The sequence below is a fragment of the Lissotriton helveticus genome, chromosome 1_1 (assembly GCF_964261635.1).
Source record: "Lissotriton helveticus chromosome 1_1, aLisHel1.1, whole genome shotgun sequence".
NCBI lineage: Eukaryota > Metazoa > Chordata > Amphibia > Caudata > Salamandridae > Lissotriton > Lissotriton helveticus.
The window spans coordinates 1,944,209,522-1,944,222,744 of record NC_136057.1 but is presented as its reverse complement, the minus strand read 5'-3'; the positions used below and the strand labels follow the sequence as shown (position 1 = coordinate 1,944,222,744).

Genomic DNA, 13,223 nt, shown 5'->3' with positions numbered 1-13,223 from the left:
ATATAAATGGTTACTATTTAAGAGACTCTTATCTTTCAGGTGTTGTTCCGGTGCCACAGTTAACACATTACCTCTACTTCCTGTTTGCTCCCACGCTAATCTACAGAGACAGCTACCCTAGGTAAGCATGGAACCACTTTCAAGTTTATAAGTCCCACCAGTGTCTTGTTGTAAGACTTCACTAGGCCAGTTGGTAAGAGATGAAATACTGATGACGTTATCAGCAGTCTTTATGAAATACGAGCAATGTTAAAGTGACATTTAAGTCTTTCTCTGACAACCTGAGTTGGTAAACCGCTTGAGATCGGGCGACGGTGTGCTTAAGAGCCATCTAATCATTGAAGGCTAATGGTTATCCACTGCCCAGTGGTTATGGTTTGTTTGACTCGAGCGGAAATATGAGTGAGAAAGAAGAGTGTTGTGGGATCTCATCATGTCCAATTCTCAGAATTAGGATTGCCTCAAGCATACTCAGAGGATCTAACACACTCCTGTTTGTCCAAACCTTTGATCAATTTAACCCTGCTTTTCTTGCACTGTTTGGTCTCTGGTAATGCCTTTCTTCTAAGACTGCCGTGTGGAACCACAATGAAAGACCAGCTAATGGTGAACACCGTGCTTCTATGTAGTGTTTGTGCATTAGTCACATCGTCCCATCGTCTGCACTCTGTCCTGGGTTCCAATATTATTCCATATTTGCTTCAAACTTGGATGCTGTTGAAGCAATCCATAGAGTCTGCAATTGGTGTGGTGTGCATACCAGGGTAACTCGTTGGACAAACAACTGGTCTATTACCCCTGCTGAAGGCTCATCCTACCATGCTATGATGGTGAGGACAGGGGCTGGAGGAGCAGTGAGAGTTGTTTAGATATATGTAGTGCGGTGCCTAGACTCTGGAAATCTTTCCCCTTGAAATCCGATGCTTTTTACGCGAATCACTTTCCAAAACTAATTTCCTCTATCTGGTCTTTACCCCCACCCAGTGTCTTCAGATTTTATAATGTTATTGTAGCTGATTTGCGAGTTGTATTTGTTGTAAATAATAGTTGCAATGTAAAGTAAAAAAATTGAGACTTCCTATTCAATCTAATGCACTTTAGAGGACTATTGCCTGGGATCTCTGTATTGTCTACATGGCTACACAGGAGGCACCAGAGAGACCGCATTATTGTAGGTGGAAAACTTGTTCCAATTTACAACATTTCTAAAGTGTTAACATGCCTATTTAGTGGGTAAATGTGTTTGACCAGAAACCAAATTAAATGTTGTGCTCTATTGAATATACCACTGAATTAGGTATTTGTAGGCATGCCTGGGGGCAAAAGGAAAACTCCGGTTTTATTAACATGCGAGTTCACTTTGTTAGAATAATTTTATGTATTACCATGAATTATCTAATTTGCCCTTCTTTTTATATAGGAATCCAACCATCCGATGGGGTTATGTAGCCTCCAAATTTGCCCAGGTGAGTTACACTAAAATTGGTGTTGAGGTATCTTGCTGATTGTTGAGGGGAGGATCACCAATCCACCAATATCCACTGGGGTACCAAGGCACTGCAGTTTGGTAGGAATATCTTCGTTTAGTAAGCAATTCTGTAGACATTGGACCTTTGCTTCCTGAGATATTTGCTGATTCCACTGGTGTCTATTACAGAGATTCGAGATGGGGCTGCTATATTTTCTACTGAAGAGGTTTGGGGTCTCCGGTGTCTGGGAGGGTTTCCATAGCTCCATATTTCTGGGTCTGATTCCATTGTCCCTGAAGACTGATATGGATTCCAGAGTTTATTTTATCTGGTTTGAATACAGTTCTTGTAGTGTATTTCATGGATGCATTACTGTGCGTTTCTACCAGACGATTTCTGGATCCTGTGGTACCGGACAATAATTCCATGATCTTTGGTAAGACTTTGTTTGATTTGGGTGCCTGGTAGAAACCATGGTCTCCAATGACTGCAGAGTTTCTGGTGTCTGACACAGATTTGTTGCCGTTTTGCATCTGGAGGGACATTGACTCTGAAGTGTGGCTTTTAAACTATCCCTCTTTTGTCTACTGGTATGGTAATGGTGTCTCAGATTTCTGGTTTCGAGAATGGATTAGAGGGTGGGGGGGAGAATGATTATTCTTCTGACAGGTTCTTCTCTTTGCTAAATTTATTTTTACTTCAAGTTGACCATAGACTCCCGGTTCTAATAAAAATCCCTCCAAAGATAAGAAAATATTCACAATGGCGTGCGGTTTATTTTGCAGGTTTTGGGCTGCACCTTCTATGTATACTACATCTTTGTGCGCTTGTGTATACCACTGTTCCGGAACATCAGCCAGGAGCCACTCAACTTGAGGATTCTGGTACTTTGCATCTTCAACTCCATCCTACCAGGTGATTATTTTTTTTTTTTATCACTCAGTTGCTTTGTTCCTGAGAACTAAACTAGCTGTGAACACCATCATTCATCATACTCCAGTTCTACTTGCGTAAGGTTTAAATTTGTGTTTTCAATTTGGTTTAAACTTCTAAATGAATTAGTCTAGCTTTTGGCTCAAAAGGGAGGTTATTCCAAAGGTACACCAAAAAAGCCTGCCCCACATAACTAAGGGCAAGATGTGTTAATACACTTGTCGCAACCTATGTATCAATACGTGTATTCCCAAAAATTCTTGAATATGGATCGCAGTTTGAACTACCTCATTAATATTCATGGATTACATTACAAACTGCATTTCTCTCTAAGTGGCTATCACATATTGGTTGGTGACCTAAAAGGGTTAGCAGACCACCATAGCTGATTGCTTTTGGAAAACATTTGGTTTCCTTCAAAGAAAGAGGGTGGTTGGGGGAAAAAATGTTTTGTAAAGTTTCTTGGAGAGTAGGCAGTTGTCCCTAGCTTTGTGAATGAGTTTTCACCCCAACTTGGGGGGGGTCTGATTTTTCAGTGGTTTATAACTGCTCTTTCTGTCCTAAACCATTTATACAAATGGATAGGAATCACAATTTGGATGAGGCAGCTATAACTTGCCCCTTCCAAATACCAATTTCTACACCCATTGTAGGAGTCAGTAAAACTTTGACTCCTAAAATGGGTTTAGGATATTTTGAAAAACATTAATGCAGTCGCAAACTCCAATTTAGAGTGTTTGCGACTGTAAAACATTTAGTATACCTGACCCTAGAAGATGAAAACTGTACGTTACTACATTAGTAGTTGTGTATTTAACAAAAAAATTCTTTCAGATGTTCCATGCTTTTTATTATTAATGTTGTTTTTAAAGGAGACCAGATTAAATCACAGCCTAACCAACCACTTGTGTTGCTGGCAGCTAAAAAAGGTCACATGAATACTGTAGAACAGCAACTGGAGGTGATAAATAAATCACCATCTAACTGGGCACCCGAAGTGCAGGCAAAATAAATAACCAGTATTTAAAGGTAATATAAAAGAATATATGCAAAAAGCACACTTTGAATCATGTGTGACACTGAAGAGAAATGAACTATTTTTAGGGCAGTGTGCCCAGGTGTTGTACAGTCACTCAAGTGAAGTATGCCAGCGGGTAAAGTAGGCTGACCGATTGCCCGAGCTGTATGGTGTGGTGAGCGGAAGCTTAACGTGGATTACAATTTAACAGACCAATGGGTGATGACCACTGACCAAAGGTCTTGCTGTGTACGTATATTATCTATTAAGCTTTTGAAAAATTAATTAGTAAGGCGAGACAACTAAAGCGGTCTCAAGACCCAGAACTAAAAATCATTTCACCTTTTTATGTAGAATTTTTGCTTATTCACTACACTGGTTTTGCAACATTTTGGTTTTTCATGAAAATTTCTTGGAGTGACAGTTCTTCAGCAACTTAAACTTAAGATGCACATGAAACCATTTCATGCCGCTATGTCCCTGGAACATTTAAACATCTGCATAAGTCAGAATCTTTTGACTAAAATGGATTTGAAGCAAAGAATAAGGACATTTCATCAGTAAGGTAGATCAGCAGAATTTTGGCATATTAGGACAACCTCTTTCACCATGCAGCTGGCATAATTTGCATTTTGATGCAAAGGACTGAGATGGAGTTGTACGTGAAGATAGGCTGTATCTTGTGGAACCCTCGCAAAACATAAGGATTAAGAACCTTTATTCGCATCCCATCAGAGTTTAGTATTTCATACCTAAACAGGAACTCTGCTGTTGTATGGGACCATAAATTTCCCTGGTCCACAGTACTCATTCTCACGTATTTGCCCCTCAGATGGTCTGTCAGAACAAATTATTCCAATTTGATTGTAGTACAGACTGTTCCTGAAAGTCCATTTTAGATGCTTTAATCAGATTCTGTCTTTGTGCTGCCCATTGTAACCATGGAACATTTTATCAAATGGGACCCTTCTTGTGATTAGCATTAGGAGAACTTAATGCAGTACATTAGACAGGCAGTACCCTGGGTCTTCTCAGGCCATGGTCCTCTACAGGACTTTGGAGCCTCATTCTCCTGCTCCTTACTCCATCTCCCATAACTCTAGTCACACTACTAGACTAACTTTGGATGTGACCTCATAAGAGAAGCATTTGTTCATCAAGCGGATATCTCCAGTACAGTGATGCTTCTCCTATATACAAGCTCCCCTCTTCAAATGCAAGAAATGTTCTCCAAATAATCAAAACCATGACCCTTCATAAAAGCAATTGTGGTTGTGCAGTTTGATCATACGCTCTCACTGTCTGCATTACTGGTGGACAGGTGAATGATAAAATGGGACCAAAGTGGCTGTGCTTAGGAATGTTCCACAGAAAATGCACCCAGTATGGATTATTACCATTTTAACTCTAATTGCTACCCAAGATGGTGCCCAGAGATAGATTTCCATTTGGATCCTTCAGTTTTGCAGCATGAGTCTACTGTTGATACACTTAGTGTTTGCTATCTTGACACTTAATGCATGCATCCTGAATTGTTTATAAATAAAAAGAAATGGTGGACATTGCCTTAGTGTAGGTCTATTGCAACTATTGCCAGTGGGAACTTGTAGTTTCCCAGTGCCCTGCATTCCCGTCAGATTTATCATTTTTGATTTTGTATTCAGTCCAGGGATCGTCTAGGGGCCAAGTGTCCTCCTTGCATCTCTTGTGAGACAGAATGGAATAAGTTAGGTTTATGCAGATTAGATGTCAAATCTAAACTGCATCTTATAATTTTGAGTTTCTTCTCTGGACACTGAATGCCAAATGTTGTACCATACTTTAGGGTTATTGATTATAAGTTAAGAAAGATTGTAAATAATTACCCACCAGACCTTGGGGAAACTTTATTTTTACCCTCAAGGTGAGGTCTTTTACTCAGTTAATTTGATGCCTCCTCGTCACATCTCTGTATTTGAATAAGCTGATTATTCCTCCCTTATGAGGCAAACCTAAGATCTGTTGGTAAAAGTACAGCAATCTAAGGTGTTTCTTCAGCACAATACATAGCATGGATCTGTAGTTTTGCAGTGTGACGTTGGCATGTGCAGAATTGTGTAAGGCAGGAAACTGTTAAGCAAAAGGAGGACAGAACGGTGGTATGTTTCTAACTTTTTCTATGGATTCATCAATACAGGTGTGCTGGTTCTGTTCCTGGCGTTTTTTGCACTGCTCCATTGTTGGTTAAACGCATTTGCTGAAATGTTACGATTTGCTGACCGGATGTTCTACAAGGTAACAAGATAACCACCTTAACTTGTGTGCTTATCCCACGTTGATTACCACCTTTTACTCTGTTTTCTTCAGACATTGAATGATGCCTTAGTACTTACAAGACATAACTAACTCACTCACAATGACTGATTTCTCTTTATAGCGACAGATATTGCATGGAACTGTGAAAGGTTTTTATGGTGCATAGAGGAAGGGTGATACTTTCTTTATTTTTATGTAAAGGTGTTTTTCAAAAATTAAAGTATATGATTAAAGTCCATTCATAAATTGGGGCAGCAGAAACGTCTTGCACGTGAAACCGATCCTGTGAAGGAGTTTGAAGTTTCTTTGGCTATAAGACCATTGTCTATTTTACTAGTTATATAAAAGTTCCAAGTGTGATATTGATTACTTACACTGACGAAGCCCTACAGCCAGTAGTCTTATTTGCTCTTCTGTTTCTAACATAGTCATGGTGCTGAGTGAATGATATATGAGAATTTGTACCAGGATTCTAGGTTGTACAGTGGTAGGACTTAACAATGGGCTATTAGTTTAAAAAATAGGATACTTTCAGTATGCTGATATCCTAATGGTCAATTTAGTATTCAGTAAGACGAAATGAGGTGGAACTTGTTAAATCAATCTAGGGTGTTGTTTTGAGATGGTGTGCATCCTCTTCATTTACATTAGTTTGCATTAACCAACTTAGGTTCTGATTACAAGTTTCTGGCGGAGCGGTGGCTTGATTTTGTAAACCGCTGCACCACCACTCCTCCACAGCTCGCGCCACCCAGCTTCCGGATTCACTTTTTCGTAGTCTGGCAGGCGGACGGCATGGCTGTCACATGGCGAACCGCCAGACTCCTAATAGGGCACTTAAAGTTTATGACTTAGAATTTTTTTTGTGAATGTAGAAGAAACTTTTTATGGCATTAGGGTTTAAATTGTGGGGTGGCTGTAAGGTTTGAAACCTGGGAATTCTGAAACTGATGAATGTAGATCCAGGCATGGGAGTTATATGAAATCTATACCTTATTTTGATGCGGTCTCTACTGCGGAGTAATACTAAGCTGATTGACTTCAGTGTATAGAGCGGTCTCAGGAGAACAAAAAGTTGCATGGGTGTCAACAGCATAAAACATAGATTAAACAGCTCTTATTTACTAAATGTGGTATTGTTAATGGCCAAATTGTATTTAGTACATTTAGATAAGGACTCTAGATATGTCTTCATAGTTAAGTTTTTCTTGCCGAGAAGTTAGCCAGTTTTTAGTTGTTAGACTTTAACTGGCAGGACAGTGTGCCTATTGAGTGATCTAGGGTACTGGCAGTGAGAAGTTAAGTGAATTTGTAGAGGGCGGCTAATTTCCCCGTGAGGGTATCCAGGCACTGTGTATGGTAGAAATGAAGGGGTAAGAGATCATGCCTGTTTTGTCTGGAACAGCCTGTCTTTAGGTTCCTTCTGAAGTCCATGAGGGAGGGGGAGGTTCTGATGTATTTCGGAAGGTCATTCTAGGTCCTGGCTGTGAGATGTGAGAAGGAGCATCCTCTTCCTCTACTTCTCGATGCGATATATTGTAATATGGTAGTTTGGATACCAAGAGATGTAAATCTAAATCTAGAATAACTTCCAGGCGTTTGCTGTTTCATCTATTTAAGTTTTTTATTCTTTCCTGATTCTTCCCCTGACTTAAATAACCTGCTCCTGACTTGCAGAATACCATGTATACGAATCTGCTATGACTTGATACTAATATTTCTAAATTTTGTCACTGGTTTGTAACTATTGTTAGGTAATAACAGTCCACATGATCAACTTCTAAGGGATGGATTAGAGTTGGGCTATCGAAAGTGACGGTGTGGAAGACTGTGTAGACATCAGTGTGATGAGTTGTCATCAACTAAACACGTATGAAGATGGAAAGCGGTGACGGTCTGAAGAAGTCGTGGGATAAATGGGTTGGACTAAAACAAGGGGGTCTGTCCAGCAAGCTACCGGCTCTGTAAAGGAGCTAGAAGTAGCCATGGTTTTTAGTTATTGATCACATTTGTGTTCAGTGTATTGCTTGTCTAGAACAAGTGTGGGCAATACCCCTTAACACCAGACACTTCAGTTTCAGAAGTATCAATTATGAAAGCTGTTTGTTGAATTTCTTCATGCCAAATCCTTTTCGAGATGTAAGAACAAGGGACTCTGTGTGCCATTTTGAATTTGACTGTTCCTGACAGTAACAATTTGTTGATATCAAAGTGTCTTTGTCCCATGCATCTCTTGTTAAAAAGATACCTTGAATGGGACCTTTTGCCTTCAAAGTTAATAATGTTTGTCCATGTATATTTGTTATGGAGCGTATAAAGCACAAACTGTCACCCCTGTTGATGGGTATCCTGGAGCAGACAACATATCCAAGAAATACATAAACCTCAGTATTGCTGTGCATCAAACCTCGGCCTTCATTGATTGCAAAATAGCCAAGATTTTAAATTCCTTCCTGAACTAGAAAAGATTAAATTCTTTCCTCAAGCCTTTGGGCAAAAAATTCCATTTTAATGTTGCCGCAGCCGAGAAGGCTCGACCTCTGAAGAATGCTGGAACTGAGGGATCATCAGTAGTGAATGGTCAGAAGGTTTCAGAGCATGTGCTGGATGTTAGCATTTAAAAAGATTTCCAGGAAGAGAGTAGTTGGTGAATACACAACTCTGTCCACTTCGCAAAGAGATGTGAGGATAGACTCTTTAACAGGAAGCCAAGGGAGAGAGATCAAAGCACGTGAAATATGTTCTCAGGCTCTTATTCCTAGAGCCCATCTGGGAGCATAGTTTTGAACCAGCTGTTAGTCTGTCAAGTGAGCATGAAGGTCCAATACAGAGTTGCAGTAGTCTAGACATGCTTGTATGAAGGCATTCCGTAGCAAGACCTATCAGAAAATGAAAACAGTTGCAAGATTTTCCATAAGGTTCTCAACTGAAAGAAAAGTGAGCATTCCACAGACTCGATTTATTCAGTCATGGACCGAGCAGAATCAAATTTTACTCCTAAATTCTTCCCTTGGATTCCGTAGTGGGTTTAATACCCAGCATGGTGGGCCAGAATGTACGGCTCCAAAAAGGGAGAAGGCCTCAGGGTGTAGGATATCATTATTATCGCCGTTCAACTTCAGGTGATGGTGGGGCATCCAGTGTTTGGCTGTAGCAGGCAGAAATTAATTTGATCGACATCACTACTCTCTTGAAATTTTTATTAAAATCGGAGTATCATCCCGGTACATAAATAAATAAAATCCCGAAGACTGATTCACATAAGAAGGGAGATAAATTCGAACCCTGAGGGACCCCACAGGAGAAGGATCTGACCAATGAGGAGAAAAGCCCATCCAACACTTGAATTTACCACCCAGACAAAATCTAGAGAACCAGGTTTGTGCACAGCCCTCGATACACAGATCTACTGGGATCAGATGATTCAAGGTATCGAATGCTGGCGATGGATCTAACAAAGTCAGGGCGGCAGGAAGGTTTACTTCTGCCTTCTGACATGGCATGGGGTTGTTGCATCACTAGACTAGCTGTGTGCTGCCACCTGGGTGCAACCCTATTTGAAGGGGTTGCAATAGATTGATTGCTTCAACGAAGGCACTTTAACCCGTTGGACGCTCGAGCTCAGCTAGTCATGAGCCACGGTGCTCGTGTGTTCATGACGAGCTGAGCTCGTCATAACGGTCCGAACGCTCGCACGCGGGGCTAATTCCCCCGCTGGGCTGAACGTTCTATGAAAACGGGTGTGGCCGTGACGAGCTCAGCTAGTCATGAGCACACGGCCACAGCGGGGAATTTGCCCGCGGCCAACGGGTTAAACAAGAGGAACCAGGAATGTTTCGCTTGATCGTGCTCCCTTTGGTCATAACTTAAATACAAGAGTGTGCAATTCCTTAGACAAAGTTAGGAGAAATGAAGGATTGAGAACTAGTGGATTGTCAGCTCAGTGGAATAAGCTCCAATAGGAGCAAGTGTGCTCACACACCCCCAAATGTGTCATGCTTCATCATCTGAGCATCCTCCTCGTCGGGCCCGCACTGCAATGCCCAATGGGCACCCGTGAAGGAGTTCTTTGCCTGAGATCTGTTAATTTTACCACACTCGCAACAAGAGGCACAGCACGGCTCGTGCTCTGCACGGCCCTCTGCGAACCCAACTACACGAGGTTTTAAACGATCTTTGGGCTGTGTGCATGAATGGCTTTAGTTTGTTGGTCTGTGTGAGTGAATGTCTTCTGGTGCGTTGTTGAACTCTGTACATGTTGTGAGCATACACAGTTCAAAAGTAAAAAAAAAAATATTTTTTTTTGCACTGCTTTTATTGCTTTGAAATACTAGCTCTCTTCTAGGGAATGGGTCGTTAATTTTAGCTTCTTGGCGTTTAACATTTTTTAAGCAAAGGATAATTCTGCCATCTGGTGGATGGATCCAGTATAGCTTAAATGTGTTTGAATATTGCCAAGAAGAAACAAGCATTTACAATGCAATAGGTCTCGCAATTCCGAGATTTTGAGCTGTTGGCATTGTAAATGGCAATGCCTTTTATAATATTAGAAGGCATTGTCATTTACAATACCAATAGGTAAAACTTTGGCAAAAGTAAGGCCTATTGAATTGTAGAGCGCAAGATCTGTGAAGTGAGCGCCACGCTCCACATTACAGATTAAAAAAAGAAGAGAGCGGCATCCCTAAAGCGTGCATAGCGCTCCGCATGCACATTTATAAAAATAAAAATGTGAAAGAATGTAGTCTTTGTGCCGTGAGTGCTGTGGTAGTAAGTGGCAGCATCTTTTAAAGTTAGAGTGGCATAGTGCTCTATACGAAAAGAGGCCACAATTGTCATGTGGGCACGCTGCAGATACAAAAAAAACTGCCAGCAATGCCCCCATTAGTGAATAAACAAAATAGTATTCACCCAATTATAATGCAGTTCGTGTAACAAGCCAAGTAAAAGGTCCAGTCATTATGGGAGGTAACCAATGCAGAGAAGGCAGTACCAAGGAGGGACAAACTAGCCTACTTACAAATCAAAAGCCAGCATTTACGAAAAAAAATGCCACAAGCCAATGACAAATATGGGCGGAGAGTGGGAGGGGCTTCCAGTACATACCCCAATACAATATGCCTTGCAGAGCGAGCAGTGCGTGCGCGCTGCCCTTAGGTTCGACCTAAAAATTGTTTTTATTTGGGTTCCCCTGAGACAGCTCTTATACAGTTTCTTGGTGAGGGAAGCACTGATGTAGGCTTCTTGGAGAATGCCCCCCCTTTCTATGTTGGTTTTTCTTTTAATTCTATTGGCAGTGAGAAACCACTTCATGACTGAAGGTGATTTGAGATATATGGAGAATGGGTTGTCAATTTATGTGGTGGTTGGTAGCAGAGGCATTCGAATGTTTCACTGCTGTGTGCTAGAACGATCTCATTGCTTGAGGCCGTAGAATGCACATAATTTTGTTAAAAGTGCGTTGAACAGGTGGCAGACACCTTGAATTCTGAAGACAAAGGGTCATGTCTCAGGATGATGGAAGTTGGACCCCTCTTTTGCTGTGATATCCTGGCGGGTCAAGTTTTCCAGTTTCCCATTTGTGGTTGATAATATATATATCAGGTGCTCACTCACGATCCCAAAAAATCCTCAAGTCTCCTCTGCCAGATACTAGAAGTATGGTTTTATTTGGAGTAAGCAAACACGGAAAAACTTTTCCAAAGTGTTTCGAGATCAGTGCCTCCTTGATCACGGGTTAGGAAGTACACACGAATCCAACCAATTAACCCCTTCGCTGCGGGGTGTTTTTCCCCCGCTGTGCGGGGGGGAGTGGGGGCGCGCACGGCGCCACCGTGCTGGTGACGAGCTCAGCTCGTCACGGCCACACCCGTTTTTAGAACATTCAGCACAGCGGGGAAATTAGCCCCACGTGCGAACGTTCCAACGGCCGTAACGAGCTCAGCTCGTCATGAGGGCAGCTCCGCTGCGCCTCATGACAAGCTGAGCTCGTCAGCAGCACCCATGTGGTTAATATTCACCTGTGTGGCAAGCAATCCAAATGGAAAGAGGACTATGCGAGACATAAATCACTGCACAGTCAATATTTTCATGAGCGCCATTATTGTAAGAAAGCATTGGCAAAAACGTAAGTTTTAACATTCAGAAAATGCTTACATTGAATAGTGGTGTAATTTCCCCTCTTTGTTTTACAACCTTTTCTTTTTGTTGTTTCCTTTTTTAGGTCGAGCCTGGCGTATGCAGCGCAAAGCGCTGTCGCCAGCGAGGCTTATTGTTGTGGACTTGCCTCAGAAGTGGGACAGGAGATGGGCACGCGCAGAGCTTTTGGCGATTTGGGCGGCTGTACGCACACGTACAGCCTAGCGTTGTGCACATCGCCTGTCCCGCTTCCGAGGCAAGTCAGCCTCCTGCGATAGCATATTTTTTATGTTCACGCGTGCTCCACACTCCCCACTTACCGGCTCTTGTGGGGACTGCGCTCCTCCCCTTCTAGTCTCCTCGTGGCAGGGGGGCCTCTTTTCCGGTCACTGGCGCAGAAACACGCGGGGCTCCGTCATGCTCACAGGAGCCCCACAGCAGCATTCACAGAGACTGGGTGGGCTCCCGTCGGACTTCTCTCTGCGGGAGGGCTCCTTCACACGGGCTACAACACGCGGGGCTCCCTCAGCTCACTGGAGCCCAGGACACTGCCGCGCGCTCCATGCCCCATGCAAAGTTGGCCGCATGCATGCTCCATGCGTAAGAAATGCGTGTGTGTTCCTGTGAATATGCGTGTCGCCGCTTTCAGTTTCCTTACCCCCGTCTGCTTTTTTTCTTGGTTTCTGGCCATAGAAAAGAATTGGGCAGAAGGAGGAGTACGGACATGAGCATTGGCACATTCCATCCCATAAATGCTTTGATAATTACGTTTGTTTTCACGCCAGTATTGTCACTCCAGAGACATTATTTTTATAAACTTTTTTTTTTATTACCGACTTAACTTTCACAGCTGCAGTCCCAAAGTAAACCATGTATAAAACGTGTCTGGCTTGCCTTCGCTCAGTTGTAAGATGGATTGTAGTGCTAATGGTTACTAGAAGTAGAATGAGTATTAATTCAGTACTTGAAGCTCTTGTGCGTTTGGGTGTGTGGTGTACAAAGACGTGGAGCCTCAATCGACGAAGATCAGCAGTAAGTACAACGACACCTGTAGTCTTACTGCTACGAAATGAAGCAATTTCCATGAATCGTCGGGCTCTGGCATTTCCGGGAAGATATTTAACTTCTCGTTTGTCTAGTAGGATCAGACACAGTTTTAGGGAGGGTGGTAGTAAAGTTTGCTCAGGTTTGAGTTTTATGTGCTATTACTTTTTGCGAGCGCAAAGGCCTCACCGACGAGAAATCACTTTGTAAACTGCCGTTTTACTAGCTGTTGCCCTAATACGTGTTCACACTGGTTCCACTTGGCGATGGCTGCCAAAGTGAAGTTTGGCTGCACAGCATGTATTGTCGAGCCTTGGCTTGCAGCA

At 42.3% G+C, this 13,223-nt stretch overlaps 1 protein-coding gene across 1 annotated transcript in view; it reads left to right on the top strand.

Moving 5' to 3' along the window:
- Positions 1-13,223, top strand: part of SOAT1 (sterol O-acyltransferase 1) — a 190,181-nt gene that overhangs the window by 155,990 nt on the left and 20,968 nt on the right. The window contains exons 9-12 of the mRNA XM_078643762.1: positions 40-121; positions 1,421-1,466; positions 2,255-2,384; positions 5,597-5,694. Coding sequence (XP_078499888.1) covers positions 40-121; positions 1,421-1,466; positions 2,255-2,384; positions 5,597-5,694 — 356 coding nt within the window. The remainder of the gene's footprint in view (positions 1-39; positions 122-1,420; positions 1,467-2,254; positions 2,385-5,596; positions 5,695-13,223) is intronic.